Source organism: Glycine soja, chromosome 14, assembly GCF_004193775.1.
Source record: "Glycine soja cultivar W05 chromosome 14, ASM419377v2, whole genome shotgun sequence".
Classification (NCBI taxonomy): Eukaryota; Viridiplantae; Streptophyta; class Magnoliopsida; order Fabales; family Fabaceae; genus Glycine; species Glycine soja.
This window is the reverse complement of record NC_041015.1, coordinates 1257493-1272675: the sequence shown is the minus strand read 5'-3', so window position 1 is coordinate 1272675 and position 15183 is coordinate 1257493. Positions and strand designations below refer to the sequence as shown.

General features: G+C 33.6%; 3 protein-coding genes across 4 annotated transcripts; 1 reads left to right on the top strand and 2 right to left on the bottom strand.

Moving 5' to 3' along the window:
* On the top strand, positions 1–3276 carry LOC114382950 (pirin-like protein). The gene is made up of 6 exons (XM_028342495.1): positions 1–248; positions 449–498; positions 604–642; positions 744–772; positions 1368–1534; positions 2566–3276. Exons 1-6 carry the CDS (start codon positions 133–135, stop codon positions 3068–3070), a joined length of 906 nt encoding a protein of 301 aa, XP_028198296.1. The 5' UTR covers positions 1–132; the 3' UTR covers positions 3071–3276.
* Positions 3277–5761: 2485 nt separating this feature from the next.
* Positions 5762–7956, bottom strand: LOC114383308 (mitochondrial import inner membrane translocase subunit TIM22-3-like). The gene is made up of 5 exons (XM_028342955.1): positions 7716–7956; positions 7135–7199; positions 6938–7010; positions 6801–6854; positions 5762–6388 (listed from the first exon to the last, which is right to left on the bottom strand). The coding sequence occupies exons 1-5, from the start codon at positions 7903–7905 to the stop codon at positions 6138–6140; spliced, it is 633 nt and encodes a 210-aa protein (XP_028198756.1). The 5' UTR covers positions 7906–7956; the 3' UTR covers positions 5762–6137.
* A 1021-nt stretch (positions 7957–8977) lies between these two features.
* On the bottom strand, positions 8978–14991 carry LOC114385495 (kinesin-like protein KIN-12F). Of its 2 annotated transcripts, none has more exons than XM_028345605.1 (16): positions 14553–14991; positions 14282–14419; positions 13902–13985; positions 13659–13784; positions 13509–13568; positions 13370–13423; positions 13168–13260; positions 12965–13060; positions 12670–12818; positions 12224–12373; positions 11997–12126; positions 10875–11903; positions 10673–10771; positions 10479–10592; positions 9593–10384; positions 8978–9426 (listed from the first exon to the last, which is right to left on the bottom strand). In XM_028345605.1, the coding sequence occupies exons 1-16, from the start codon at positions 14844–14846 to the stop codon at positions 9184–9186; spliced, it is 3651 nt and encodes a 1216-aa protein (XP_028201406.1). In that variant the 5' UTR covers positions 14847–14991; the 3' UTR covers positions 8978–9183. The 2 variants fall into 2 exon arrangements, with proteins under 2 accessions (XP_028201406.1, XP_028201404.1); XM_028345603.1 differs by having other exon boundaries at positions 10866–11903; positions 14553–14990.
* Positions 14992–15183: the final 192 nt, after the last annotated feature.

Here is a 15183-nt window from a genome sequence, read left to right as displayed (position 1 = left end):
CCTCTTCCTCTCTTTCTCACGCCACACCCCCCACTTTCCTATATATACCTTCAACAATCTTTGTCTTGCTCCTCACATTTCCATCATTCCATAAACTTATTTTTTCTTTCTCTTTTGCACTTGTTTCATAAAATGCCGGACCAAGATATTTTCAGTTGCATTAGTGAACCTCGTCTTGTAGCCAGAAAGTTCTTGGCCAGACCTCAGCATGAGGGTGTTGGAGCCGTTGTTAGAAGAAGCATAGGGAGGTAAGACTTAAAGAGAGATCAATGATAACACAGTTAATCTTAGCCTTAGCCATTATGCATAGTTATGATTATATTTAACTAAGGTTAATTTTGATCCTAAGCTTGAAAGGTGTAGATTAACTTTATATTTGTATAGCATTGCAAGTTGTTTAAAAGTTGAGCTTTTTGAATTGATTGGTTTTGTGGGTATATATGTTCAGATTTGAACTCAAGTACTTTGATCCTTTCCTTGTCTTGGATGAATTCTCAGGTGGGCATCTCTGTATTTTCCTCTGTTTTTTAATTTGGATTACGAAAAATATTATGGTGAATCTTGTATTGTATTCTAAGAATATGAAATTCTGAAATATTGCAGTGACTGCTCCTGCTGGGTTTCCTGACCATCCACATAGAGGTTTGCCAATTGGATCTTCTGTGTCATTTATGTTCTTCAATGATCTGATTTGCTTAGTTTCTGACTTGTTCCTTCCTTGTGGTGGTTTTTTTTTTAAACAGGATTTGAGACGGTCACATACATGTTGCAGGTAGAGCAAATATTTATTGATTTAGTTCATGGCTTTTCCTCCTTTGATCACTGATTATAATATAAAACTGTGTTCCAACATTAGAGAAACCACGTTTTGAGTTATTTTATTTTTTGTTGCAATCCGTGTTATAAAGTCAAAGGCATATAATATAATAATGACCATTATACAAATCAACAAAGTTGAAAAACGAAAAATTAAAAGTAAACTAAATACTATTTCGCTTTATGATTTCTTTATTCTATATTAGCTCATAGTTTTAATTGAGCTAAGTATCAGCTCAATATGGTGTTAATCTTTGTGCTGGTGGTGTGGCAACATGTAAGTCACAAATTAATGATTCGTTACCAATTAAGATTAGGACCACTAAAACCAAACCATTTAAGATTGTGTCCTGATTGTAAATAGTAGTTGGTTATAAGCACAAAGACAAGAGTGACCCCACATGTTGATATCTTGTTTGTTTTTCTAGAATGCCAACTACCATCTTGAGTGTAATGTAATGTATCTAAAGTTGTGTACGTGCTATATTGGTCACATATGCTTGTGCTGATGTGCTAGCCTCACCTGAATGCAACTTTTTTGCGCAATTCAGGGAGCTGTAACGCACGAAGATTTTGAAGGACATAAGGGAACAATTGAAGCTGGTGACTTGCAATGGATGACTGCAGGGAGAGGGTTAGTTCACTCAGAAATGCCTGCAGCTCAAGGAACCCATAAGGGTCTTCAGCTGTGGATCAATCTTGCTTCAAAACATAAAATGTAAGGGAACAATTCTTCTGTACCAATGTTAGAGACACTTTTGAATAAACAACTTAATTAAATACTAATTGCCCTTACAAAAATTCATAAATAGTAAACACCTTAATTAAGTACTTGTTGAACTTACAAAAGGTCATAAGTCTTTTTTTATAAGTGTATTTGGATAAGCATCAAATATATATATATATATATATATATATATATATATATATATATATATATATATATCGAAAAAATCATTTTAAATGAATGAAAAAACACAAGTTACTATTTGTTGCTTCAGGATGACGCACTTTTAGAGTGAGCACAAAACTAAATATATTAAATAAAATTTTATAGATATCCTATAATTCATTTATACCTAGTATTTTAAGTTTTTAATGTAAAAAGTTTCAAATAAGAGTGACCAAGAGTTTTTTTTTTTTTAATGAAATACTCAAATCGCAATCTTAGCCATATTAGATGACGTACTTTCTGCGTCACTGAAGATCATCATCATCATTGGTTTGGGGGATAATTTTGGATAATGCTCATCACCAAATATCAAGGAGACCGAAAGGAACTCCACTCTTCACAAAGAAACAGTCAAATCTTTTAAAACTTTCTGAATTAAGATATGCCTTCCTCACTTTCACATGTGACTTTTTCCTCATGATTCGCCATCATGTACCATTTCCTAGAAGTGCTCTTAAATAGGGCATCAAAAGATGCAAGTGTGCAAAAGGGCCTTAAATGGCCAGCATAAAGAATGTGCCTCTCACCCATATATCCTATAGTGATGGTGTAAACTTCAATAATAAGAGCAACGATAACATGTTGCCAATGCTAGTTCAAAATTTGTCTGGTTATGGATGCCCCACTATAAATGAATTCAACTTTTCTATTAGTGCCTTCTTGGAAGTACTATTTGTTATCCTTTAAGAAGCATTTATTGTTTACCTTGAAGTTTACGTTAAATTGGTAAAGTAGTTTCTTCATTTAGACTCTAAAACTTTGGTTTAATATGTCTTTGTACTATTATTATCTTAAAGGATTGAGCCAAGGTACCAAGAAATGTTGAGCAAGGACATAGCTGAAACTATGATAGATGGTATCAAAGTTAGAGTTATAGCAGGGGAAGCTCTTGGAATAAAGTCTCCAATCTACACAAGGACACCAACCATGTACTTGGATTTTACTCTTAAACCTGGTGCTCACTTGCAACAACTTATACCAAAGTCTTGGAATGCCTTCGTCTACATATTGGAAGGAGAGGGTGTATTTGGAAACCAAAAGTCTCAACCTGTAACCTCTCACCATATACTTCTTCTTGGTCCTGGGGATGGCCTAGAGGCATGGAACAAATCTTCTAAGGTCCTTAGGTTCATTTTGGTTGGAGGTGAACCATTGGGTGAACCTGTGGTGCAATTTGGACCTTTTGTGATGAATACTCAGGAAGAGATTGACCAAACAATTGATGATTTTGAGAACTATACCAACGGATTTGAGAAAGCTAGACATTGGAGGTCTGAAAGTGCAATTAGCCTTGATTATTGATTTTATTTAATGTCACATTTGTTGGTTGATTTGGGAAAGATGGGAGGCAAAATAAGTTCTAATGTATATTGGAATGTATGAATTAGGCGAAGAGTTTCTATCCCTTTTATCTTTATATTTATGTCAATATTATATGTACGCGTAAATTAAAATCCACGTGTAGTAAGTTAAAAGCAGAGTAAAATTCTAGTTAGTTAAACTTGTTATTTTTACTTTTTATTGTTTTTTAATTTCTCGTTATAATCCTTTAAAAAAAACCTGATACGTTACTCAAGATAATCCAGACTTCTTGCCATTTAAATCCACAGGTGTTAATAAAAACCTTTTTATTCTTATACCATATCTAACCATTCATTTCCATTTTAGTAAATCGAAAAAGTAGCGCTAGGAAAGGAATAATACCAACATATTCTTTGATAATTAACATTTTTTAAAACTTTCGAGATAAAATTTCATGTGTCTCACTCTTATTTAATTAAGTAAGCGTAAGATTTTACTAAATCATAGAGTTTATAAAAATAATATTACTACTTCCATTATTATGTATATTAATGTTTAGAAAAGACATATAGCAAAAAAACATGTCTAGAAAAGACGCGGGTCCTTTTGAAAAATAAAAATAGGTGAATTGACATAAAAAAAGAAGTTGAATAAAAGTTTTTCTAATCTTATAGATAGAACAAACCATCAACCTCATTTACATAATTTTCCATGAAATTACAAATTACCTGCCGAGTATGACATAAAGTGACTTTATTTTAGGTATAAAAAAGTTTTACAACTATATCACCCTTTTATTAATAATGATTTGAGGTGATTGTTAACGAAAAGGAAAAAAAATTCTATATAATTGATCCATTAAGTGACTAATACAGTACAAGCTTATGGAGTTAATTTGATAAGTACCCCTGGTATTATAATTTATATTTTCTCTATCCATATACAATCACGATTAAAACTTACGAACATTTTAATTATTTAAATTTGATATATGTTCATGTAATTTAATGTTAAATAAATAAAGTTGCATTATTAGGGGGGGAAAACGAGGCTCAAGCTGCATTATTAGTGAAAAAGATATTACATTTAAATTTTTTTTATGAAAAGATTCTTATATTATTTCCAAATGGATCTATTCAGCAACAACCATTGGTAAATCAACACATATATGGGGATCAAATACGAATTTGCTACCCTAACTAGGTAATGAGCTGTAAAATTCGTTTGTCTCCTTACAAAATAAAATTGATAATTTGGTAAAAACTGCAAAATAAACTGACTAATTATAACTCCAGACTCGAACTGATTCTGAGTAGTGTTGTTAACACTGCTTACAACTTGTTGACAGTACATCTCTATACATTTAAATAGTTTATAGTAAGTTATGATATATTTAGTCCATTTTCCTAAATGAAAATTCGTTCCCTAAAAAAAAAATTGGATTTGTTTGTTACGTGCCAAAGACTAATTTTATTCAATAAGTGAGGAGAAGATTCATAAATTTAAATCTTAAAATTTTGGGTTAAAATATAGTGTCAAGTTCTCTTATATGACTCCTATCCACCACCGATATTTACTCCCCTTCAATTTAATAATAATTTTAAAAACAAACACCAAGAGCCCCACAAGATGTGGACAACTTGGGCAAAAGTTTACAAACAAACAAACATCTCTAACAGCTCTGTAACATCAGACTTCTTCCATAAAACCCAACATACCAGTTACCACATACCATATTATCCGCCAAATACAAATCTATTTTCTATAACTTAACACCAAAGCCCCCAAATTGCAGAAAATGGTCTTTGATTGTCAACTGCAATGGTTCCTGTACTCCTCACCAATCCAAACATAAACGCCATATTTTATTCGAATTGACTTAAATAAAATGATCAAGGATTACAAAATTTTCTTTACCATATTTTAATGCAATTACATTTTTAGATTCAAACTAGAGATAAGTATCAAATAATCTATGCACTCGGTTGTTTGTGTTATTGATTATATAGTATCATCTATTAAAATATTATGCATTGTAAATATTTTATCATGTATTTATAATCTGTTAAACTATGGAGTTTTAATCATTAACAATAAAAAATAATTTATAAGTGCATTTACTGAAATTCGACACCTTGTAGCTTAGTTAAATAAGAACAATTAATGTCACGTGATGTTTTAAAAGTAAAATTGTATTTATAAAATATTTCTAACCAATTGTGAAGAGGGAACATTAACGTAGAGTTTTAAATTTTCGGTTATAAATTATTGTCTAATAATGTATTTGTTTTTATACATGTTATTTGAAATGAAAATTTTATCGCTCATAAATACAAACACACCATATAGCAATGTATGCTAAAATTAAATAATAGCTCGGATAGAGATTTCTTCATACGTATTTAGTGACAGGTTAGATTTTACCCAGGAATCAACTTGACTGGTTAATTATTTGCAATTCGGCTGAGTACATGTAGTTGACACTATTAATTAGATTTCAGTTATCTACATTTCAATCACGTTAGCATGTTGCATTCGTACCAAGTTTGATAAGCTATGGGCTGTTGTCAGAATAGATGGATATTCAAGTAAGGATTCGGTGCTTAAATGCTCTTGAACTAGATTTCCAGGAAGATAATTTTCTAATTAAAAATGGTAAATCTGTAAATATAACATGTATAACCAGAAACATTCCAAAATTGCAGAGTTTAGCTTTCAAACAAAAATCGCCGTCACCTACTAACAGTGATTATATTAGTAAGTGCACGGGTCAAGCTAAATCAACCATCATAGTCCAAGTTCAACAAACCACCAAGGTAGAATGTGGTAGAATTAAGATGCCATATCGATACTCAGGAACATGTAAACAATCATGTCCTTGGACAATTAAGATGCCACACCGATACTCAGGAACAAGTAAACAATCATGTCCTTGGACAATATGTTGTTACCCTTAAGTTCATCAAAAAAGAAATGTTGTTAAACGCTACAAGGAACCTACAAAATAAAAGGTAAAGAGTGCACATCTTATCTACATGATGCTAGAAAATCATGATACCCCAATTTCTTATCGAGATGTAGGATAAGGTCCCTTGCTGCGCTTCTTCAAAGAATAGGAAAAAAAGGAAAAGGCATCTTTTAGTTTGTCTGGAAGAGGGAGTTGAAGGGGCAGTACCAAAGGCGGACTTGCATTGTGTTGCACAGGTTTTTTCCAGGATATGGGAACTGCAAGTGCAGGTTGCTGCTTGTTTAGCCCTTCCATGATAAAAGAAAATGCCCCAAAAGTGAGACAGCTCTGCAGAAGAGCTTGTGGTGCACCTATAAAATACTAGAATATAAGTCCTAATAACAAAAAAGTACACAAAATGAAATTCACACGTGTATTTAGCTAAACAATGAATTGAATTTTAACAATAGCAATTATTGGAAGGCATTCTGCATCAGCAAATTTGTCCCCCCTCCTCCATATTAGGTGATGGTTTGAGGGATGGAGACAGAGGATTCAAGAGTAATACATCTCAAAAAAAAAATTACACCATACTGAATATTGACAAAATTATCTTTGCATTTAGATCATATGATTATGCTTTTAAAGAGAGATCAAGAATGCCAATAGGACCTATTCAGAATAGTTAGATTGACAAGTGCTTTATCCTAATTTTTTCTTACAAGTTTCAAAAAAAGGACAAACTTATCAATTTATTTAAATAAATAAATAAATAAAAGATACCTGGAAAACTTAGAGCAAGACCAGTGCAACATCCAGCTACACCTGCATTAATGACTGCAGATGCAAAAGAATTCACATTACCAGAGGAAGATCACTAAAAAGCAAAAGTGACACATTTTATAATTAAATATTCATACCATCATCTTTTCCTCTAAGTCTTTTCAAGATGCAAACAACCAAACTATGAACTCCAGACAAAACTGCAAATGTCTAATGACATAAAGAACTACAAAATTACTTACAAACTAAATTGAAGCACAAAAATATTGACATATGAACCAAGTAGCCAATGTAAAACAAGCAGGAAAAAAAGGCAGCGAGATTCTCAATGTACCTTTGCATAAGATCCTGCTTCTACAAAGGATCCTTTAAAACCTTTCTTCTTAAACAATCCAGCACCTGAAACACACCAGAACATGCATCCTTAAGCAAAATCAGAAAAATACAAGTGGTAATTAAGCCATCAAAAGACAAATTTCTCAAAGATTTTTTTCACCAAAAGAATCCTCGTGCCAGCTTATTTTTCACTCAAATACACACTGGACATAACTAACCTACATTAATGAGAAAACGAAACTAATTAATTGAAAAAGCTATACATAATTGAATTCAACCTAACGCCATACACGTGCTCCTGTAAACCGAGTCAAACACATTCACTTCTCAGTTACACTAACCTAAGCAGCAATCGTGTTGTCACTACAAATCATTGCTAAAAAGGATCAACAGATAATTCACAAGCCAATCCACTCAACGAAGAAGAATTCAAGCACTGTATCCACAACATACTATCGACAGAAACAGTAAATCTTCGATTAAATAGTTGAACGAAGAAATTAGGCTTAAACGGTAATTAGTCTATGAAACGACAGCGTAATGCGATAATACGGAGAGGAGAGAAGAGAAGAGAAGAACCGTATCCAAAGACGGAGCCCATGAGAGCGCCGGCGGCGGAGTCGGTGGCGAAGCGGAGGAGACAAACGGCGGGAGCGGCGGGGACGAGGGCATTGGGAGAATTGGAATAGGGAACAGTGTCGGAATCTTGAGTCTGAGTGGTTGCGTCAGAATTCGGCGTCGCCATAGATGATGAAGACGATGAAGACATTGAACCTCTCTTCTGTGTCTTTTGATTCTGTGAGTGATGTTATCCATTTGCAACGTACTCCACGACGTCGTTTCCTTCCACCTTTTTCACTCTTTTTAAGTTTTAACCATAAAGTAACATTTTGAGATAAAAATATTTAAAAATTAAGTAATTTTAATCAAATGCTGCCTCGTTATATTTATAATTATCATCTAAAAGAAAATAATTATTATTTTAATTTTTTAATATGATATTAATTATTTTTTATTTTATTTTTTATAATATTAATGATAGACAATCAAATTTATAAATAAATTAATAATAATATAAGATTAATTTACAAAATTATTATTTTTTTAGTTTATGTAAAGCAAACTAAAATAATTATTATTTTGGGATAGAGAGAGCACTCCATACTATCGCTTAGAGCTTCTTTTTTATTCCTATTTTTAGATGTACTGAAAATACCAATTCAAATTGTTGGAAGGATATTTGTGAAATCCTATGTCTGGAATCGAAAGCTTGACATAATCAATGTCATCAACTAATTATTTAGATATTAAATGAATATTTTATATCGAATAAGTCTCTTCGTTGATAATAGAAGACATGAATAATTTTTAAATGTATAATATTAGGAAGCTACCTCCTGCTTTTGAAATGATTTTTATTTATAACTAATGTATTTAAACGAGATTAATATGAAAATATTTTATTATAAATAAAAATTAAGTTATGACTGAAAGCTATTGAATTATTTTTCCAAAAACTTTTATTTTCCCATTTTATCTTTAACAATTAATTATTTAAAATATAAAACTAATTAGCATAAAAAAAATTCATTCCCTTGCCTAAAATATACTCATTCTCAATATAACAAAAAACATTAATACAGTATTTTTTTTTTGTATCCTTAACTTAACATAGCCTTCACAATATTTAAAAGTATACCATATTTGTGAGTTGCCTTGTTTTTTGGGTACAGATTTGTGTGAGTTGGGTTTGTATCCGATTATCCGTTCTAAACAATATTTCCTCAAATATTTCATAAAAAATTCTGTAGCTTCTGTATTTGCCAGCAAAACTCAAGCGGTAAAGAACAAATAATTCGATGTTATTACTTTTACCTACTGTCAGTACAAACAGAAAAGAATTGGAACTCCACAAACCAAGTGCTCCCACAGCTTAAAAAATAGAATGAATTTTAAAACAATACAAAGAATATAAATGGGGTGTATTGATCCAAGAAGGATCTGATGCTAGACAAACTTTTGGAAGTTTGATTGTTAAACTCATCAATTAATAATGCTGTTGATAGATTGCTCCAAACTCTACTCTCCATGCCTGATCATCATGGGAAGTTGCATCCTTGTGAACATCATCAGAATCCTCTCTAAATAGTGGCTGCAGTGCAGACTCTGGTAATTTGCTCTCTGCAAGGTACTGTTTCATGGTAACAATCTCCATCTTGTGTTTTCTTTTCAGCTTATCCATTTGCTTTTTTAGCTTTTCATTATCTTGTTGCACTTTTCTGAAATTCTCCTGTATAAGAAATATAAAAATCAAGAGAAAATTAGAATTGTCCGAAATGGATCATCACAAAATCGTTTTCCACAAGTCCTATCTAATATCTATTGATTTTAGGGAGATAATGCACCAAGTTAGTTCATTTATCAGATGCATTTGAAAAAATTGATGGGATTTTTACCTCTGCAGCAGACGCTGCATGCTCAGCTTCTCTTAGTCTGACAAGTAGTTCTCCAGCAGCATGAACCGCCTCTGCAGTTTCTCTAAGTTGAATCTTGAGATTCATGTTCTCCTTTTTCAAGAATTTTGCTTCCCTTTCTCTCTCCACCCTCAGTGCAGAAAGCTCAGCAGCAAGAGATTTGGCAAAGCGAGCATGTCCCCTTTTTCCAGCCTTTGCAGCTGCTTTCTTCACCTCTGCTATTCCTTCCATTATAGCATTGTGCTTTGCAGCCAAATCATTATACTTTTCTTGGAGGTCAGCATAGTGTTCCACCATTCTACCATGTCCGAGAACCGCTCTTTTTAGTGCATCGTCTAACTCTTCAGTGCACTTCTTCTCTAAACTCAGTTCCATGTCTACCCTCTCTGCCCTCTGACGAATGGACTCAAGATCAACTCTTAATTCATCAGTAAGACAAATCCACTCACTTTCCATTTCTGTCCATCTCTCCCTCTCTTTCTCTAGCTCATCTCCACCATTATCAAGAGAAAATACACCACTTTTTTGGAGTTGAATGGATCTTGACATTAATGATAAGGATGATCTTAGTTTGTCGGTGGACTTTTTAACTGGTGCATCACTACATAATTGCAGCCTGCTTCTTAGATTCTGAATCTCCTTAAGAAGTTCTTCCTTCTCAGTTGCATTGAAACAGCCGTCTCTTTGAGTTACTTCTTCCTGGACTTTTTTAATTTCACAATTTTCCTCTATAATATCTGGTAAATGCCTGTCTAAGGAAGTTCCCCTTGGAAGCTGCAAACAACATAGAAGGTGCGTTAAAAGGGCAAGTTCAAAACATTCAAATGGATAGGACTTTATATTGTAAATTACAAAACTAACAGTTGACCTTGTCTTCATCTTTCAATGAGTTATACTCTTCTTGCCTAGTCTGTTTATTGCTTTCTGGATCATACACAATGATGGAAGATTTTGCTTCCATTTCTCCTTTAAATTTCTCCACCTGGACAAACCAAACTAAATTGTCAATAATGTAAAATTCTCACCACAGACATAATTCACGAGGGACATGACTCCTTATACCAATTGATTTAGTTCTTCAATTCTAGCAGCTTGCTTCTTGCAAACTTTCTCTAGTTCCTTTTCTCTCGTGATTGCTTTATCCATTATACTCTGTAAATCCTTTAAGCAAAAAAAAAAAAAAAAAAACAAAGATAAATCAGTTTTACAAGAAAATTAATCACAGAACTTTCTGGAAATCGTCTATAAGACATACTTTTGGAACCTTATCTGTCAGTCCATCCGGATTCTCTGCTTCAGCTGTTTCAACCCTTGACTTTATGCTATCTTGAACCTCAGTAGAATCTTGGTCGTATATTCTTTTAAGGCAAGATTCGCAAAGCAAGCTAGCAGTTCTTTCATCGACAGAATATTTCTTCTGTTGCATCATTTGATCACAAGAATCATCCTTGTCTTCTGGACAAGGTGTCAAGGTTAAGCACTCAAAAGAGAAGGAAGTTGAAGATTTGTTTAATGCTGAGTTTCGCTGGTGATAATCAATTATCTGCAATCCCCTCTGAAGGCTTGCTGCCAAGGATTCGGTAGGACCTTGAAAAACCTTGCTTGACCGTAGTGACGATCGCATCTGCTCACCCTCTTTAAATGATTGCCTTAATATATCATTACTGGAATTCATATTCTCCTCTGCCACATTGTTCCAACTTCCAAGACAACTTGGTGAATAAACCACACTTTTCCTCTGGACATTCTTGATTTTTGGAGACTCAGACAACTGTGGTTCTCCAAGTATTGGAGACCGACTACATGAGCTAACTGAAATGCTATCTCTGAATGCAGATTTAATTGTCCATGAGGCATTAGCTGTGCATGCAAAGTCATCTGCTGATGCATACAAGGTGGTAGTTGATCCCTCACTTTCCTCGGGACATAGCTTACTCATTGCGTCTCCATAACATACTTCCTCTTTTTCAATTTCATCACCACTGGTCATATCTGTGTCACAATTTTCTGCAACAGAATAATACTGGACACAATCTTCACTGACTGATATCTTTTTTGGGTTCTCTTCACACGAATGATACAATTCATCAATCTGCTGGCGTAATTGTCTTATGTCTTCCTCGTCCACATTTACCTCTTCATCAGTGTCATTATCAATGCAAGGTAGGAGTAGAGAGCGGTTTAAGCTGACTCGCAACTGATTAAGGTTGTCCCGTACATTGCGTACTTGGAGGTATCCATTTTTACTCCCATCTGAGCTATGAACCTCAGCCTTTGCTCTAATAAGTTCTTCCTGCACCAAAGCAAACACAAATAATTCTTTGATGTCAGATCTGTATCAACCCATTAAAAACTATGTCACTGAAGTCCTGAAGATAAATAATACCTTCAGTTTCCGGATTTGATCACTTAAATCATTAACATCCTCCTCCTTTATTTCATTGATAACAGGTTCATTTCTAATGGTTCTTACTCGCTGTCCAAACCTGAGAGTGCGCAGCGTTTCACCATTATTCCTACAATCATCAAATACAATCTTTACCACTAGAAACAAAATACAAGATGTCAGGCATACACATGAATAAGTAATGCTCCTCGGTCCAGGTAAATTACTTGTTATCAGGGGAAATGGAACAGATTAATGAGAGTTTGACATTTCCACCGAGTGATTCTTGTAGTAAACGAGTTAAACAGGAATTCCTGTTTGAAATTTCTTCTGCTTTTCCTGAGTGAGTTTCTTTAGTCAGGGCATCTACTAATTGCCTACAGCAGTGAAATAAAATAGTGGTTACAAAGAATTAAATAAATAAATAAGACCAAGATATTGCTTTCAACCAACACTAGATGCGGTCCTGTGCATTTTGCACGGAAGAGACAAAAAAATGCAATAAACGATTAAAATCACAAATATAAAATAAAAAATAGTAAATGGCATGAGGCAGGAATGGAAATCAAGAGAAGCCACGTATGTGTTGCCAGGACAATTTTAATAAATATTGGGATAACTGAAAAACTACCAACTTTAGACATTGGTATCTAGTCATGGCATGGCATCTTACCCAAGCTGAGATAAGGACTTCTTTACATTCTTGTCTTCCTTTAGACATTGCTTGCCTGCATCCTCAACTTTGTTCCTGTCCTGTCCAGCAAGATCAATAAGGCTAATTCTGCTAGATTTTGAACTACTGAAACCATTTGATGATATTCCCTGCAGCAACAGTCAAAGAAAACCAGAGGTAGCAATTAACTAAGAGAAAATTAACAATATAAATCTGTTTCAATCTTAAATAAGAAAAAAAAAGACATTAGTCTTCCATAGCTAGTCACTTTAAATACAATTATAGCGGGCAATACCTTACACCAAGATTCAATCACAAAAGTGAAAATTATATGTGATCTAGAGCTCTTAGAATTTAAGCTTGTTGCTCCAACTTTTCTGCTTGAAAGGCCCTACACAGCATATAAAGACCTAATTAGCTAAGCTGATAAAGTATAAATACTATGTAGACATCTAATATTCAACAATATATTTGCTTTGATGCATCAATAGTCCCTACCTTAATCAGAATTTGTGTTACATCATCATAGCTAGTGACATATTCCTCGGTCAGATTCTCTATATACAATGCATTTTTGGAACCATCTTTCATCTGCAATAATTTAGACCAGCCATAATAAGCATGCAGCAATGGAAAACTAGTGTATTAGTCGATAATGATTTATGATAAATTGCAGCACAAAAGGATGGCTTATGCATGCCTCAAGGTTCCGCTGGGTTGGATCAAGTAAATCCCCAATTTGTTGGTTGTATATCTGTTTCAAACAACAAATGAAAAAGAAACAAGATCATTATCATACAAATAAGGAAGCCAAAATGGGAAGTTTTATGAAGAATTACCTCAAGGAAAGAACATCGACATTGGTAATTGAATTGTTTCCCGTCAGACACATGCTGCTCCTAATATAGTAATTGAAAAATAAATAAAAAAAATAGTCAAAAACATCATAGAAAATAGATTCAGTGGTTAAAGCAGGAAGTAAAACGTACTCTCTCAAGCTCAGAAAACAACATTTGGAAGATCCGAGGAACAATTCCCTTGTGACTTTTGGGCGAGGGCTCCTCAAACATGGCACTTGGGTGACCCCACATTGTATAAGTTTTTCCACTTCCAGACTAGCAAAGAATTAAAAGAAAATAAATAAAAAATCCCCAACAATTAATTGTCGATCAAGAATGCCATTCTTTTTCTCACTAAAAGGTTAAAATAATATAGCAAACATCAAGAAGTACCTGGCCATATGACAGAATTGAAGTGTTGTAACCAGCTAAAGCATTCTTAACCAAAGGGACACCAACTGACTGAAAAATATCTTCCTGAACAAACAACAGCTTATTTAAATCACACTTATCTTCTCTTAACAGCATATGGAAGCAAATAAAATGAACTATTAGTTGTTCCATTCACAAAAGCAAGTGAGCAAGTCATATAAATAGTAAGTATCATAATCCTATCATAGAAAATTATTTAAAGTTAAAAAAAATACTACTTGTTTCATTTATAAAAGCAAGTCATATAAGTAGTAAGTAAATTACCTTAATCCTATCATGGAAAATTATTGAAAGATAAAGAATATAAATCACAAGTAGCACAATGAAGAGAAGTTATTTACCTGATTGGAGTTCGAATCAAAAACTGAATCAAAGGTAAATTGCCTATCCCCAACACACAAAGTGTCAGAAGAAACCTTCTTAACAGTTCGATCTCCCTCTATTCCATTGTTATTCGTAGGTCTGATCCGTACTACAACCTGTTTCAGAACCATATTGTAAGAAAATAAGAAGCAGAAATTTTTTATACGACATACCCATCTTCAGACTCACAGATAATAACTTCAATGTTAAAAAAAATAAGCCCAAAAAGAGAGAAAAATTGGCGCTTACCTTGACTGATGGGTCGGATTGAAGAGGGAATTTCGATTGTTTGAGGTTGTTCTGAGAAATTGAGGTTTTGGACTGTGATTGTTTGGTTGTGGAAGGCAACGATTGTTCATGGTTGATCTGGATGTTGGGATCGGTGGGGCGAGTGTTCTCTGCATCTAAATTTGAGATTTTAGGGTTTGAAATGGGTTTGTGTTTGGAAGAGAGTGATCTGGGAAGAAATTTTTTGAGGGATGAGGATGAAATGGTGCCAGAGAAATGAGTCTCTGCAGTTTCTGAGTTACTGCTTTGTCTCATGGTTATGGTTTCGCTGAGCAAGCAAACGTTGATAGAGAGAGAGTTTTGGAAGAAATTTAGCAATGAAGCTATACAGAGAGAGAGAGAGTGATAAACACAGAAAGAATGAGAGTTTTGGATTCAAATGTTGATAGAGGGAAGACAGAGAAGAGAAGCAAGTTTTTGAATTGAGGAGATTTAGATGACCGTTGGAAGGACAATAGCCAATGAAATGACCAAATTATCCTTTTTCTTTCCTAAAGACAAATAATGGCTTCAAAGAAAGAAAAAAAAAACATTTAATTTAAATTGAGCTTTTGTTGTGACTATGATTTTTATATTCCTATGTTTTTTTATC

Coding starts and splice junctions, on each gene's coding strand:
- LOC114382950 (XM_028342495.1), top strand. CDS start 133: ATGCCGGACCAAGATATTTTCAGTTGCATTAGTGAACCTCGTCTTGTA. Junction 499..603: donor TGTCTTGGATGAATTCTCAG/GTGGGCATCTCT, acceptor GAAATATTGCAG/TGACTGCTCCTGCTGGGTTT. Junction 1,535..2,565: donor CTTGCTTCAAAACATAAAAT/GTAAGGGAACAA, acceptor ATTATCTTAAAG/GATTGAGCCAAGGTACCAAG.
- LOC114383308 (XM_028342955.1), bottom strand. CDS start 7,905: ATGTCTTCATCGTCTTCATCATCTATGGCGACGCCGAATTCTGACGCA. Junction 7,200..7,715: donor GGGCTCCGTCTTTGGATACG/GTTCTTCTCTTC, acceptor GGTGTGTTTCAG/GTGCTGGATTGTTTAAGAAG. Junction 6,855..6,937: donor ACTTAGAGGAAAAGATGATG/GTATGAATATTT, acceptor TTGCATCTGCAG/TCATTAATGCAGGTGTAGCT.
- LOC114385495 (XM_028345603.1), bottom strand. CDS start 14,846: ATGAGACAAAGCAGTAACTCAGAAACTGCAGAGACTCATTTCTCTGGC. Junction 13,569..13,658: donor TGTTTTCTGAGCTTGAGAGA/GTACGTTTTACT, acceptor TTACTATATTAG/GAGCAGCATGTGTCTGACGG. Junction 9,427..9,592: donor ATGCAGCGTCTGCTGCAGAG/GTAAAAATCCCA, acceptor TTTCTTATACAG/GAGAATTTCAGAAAAGTGCA.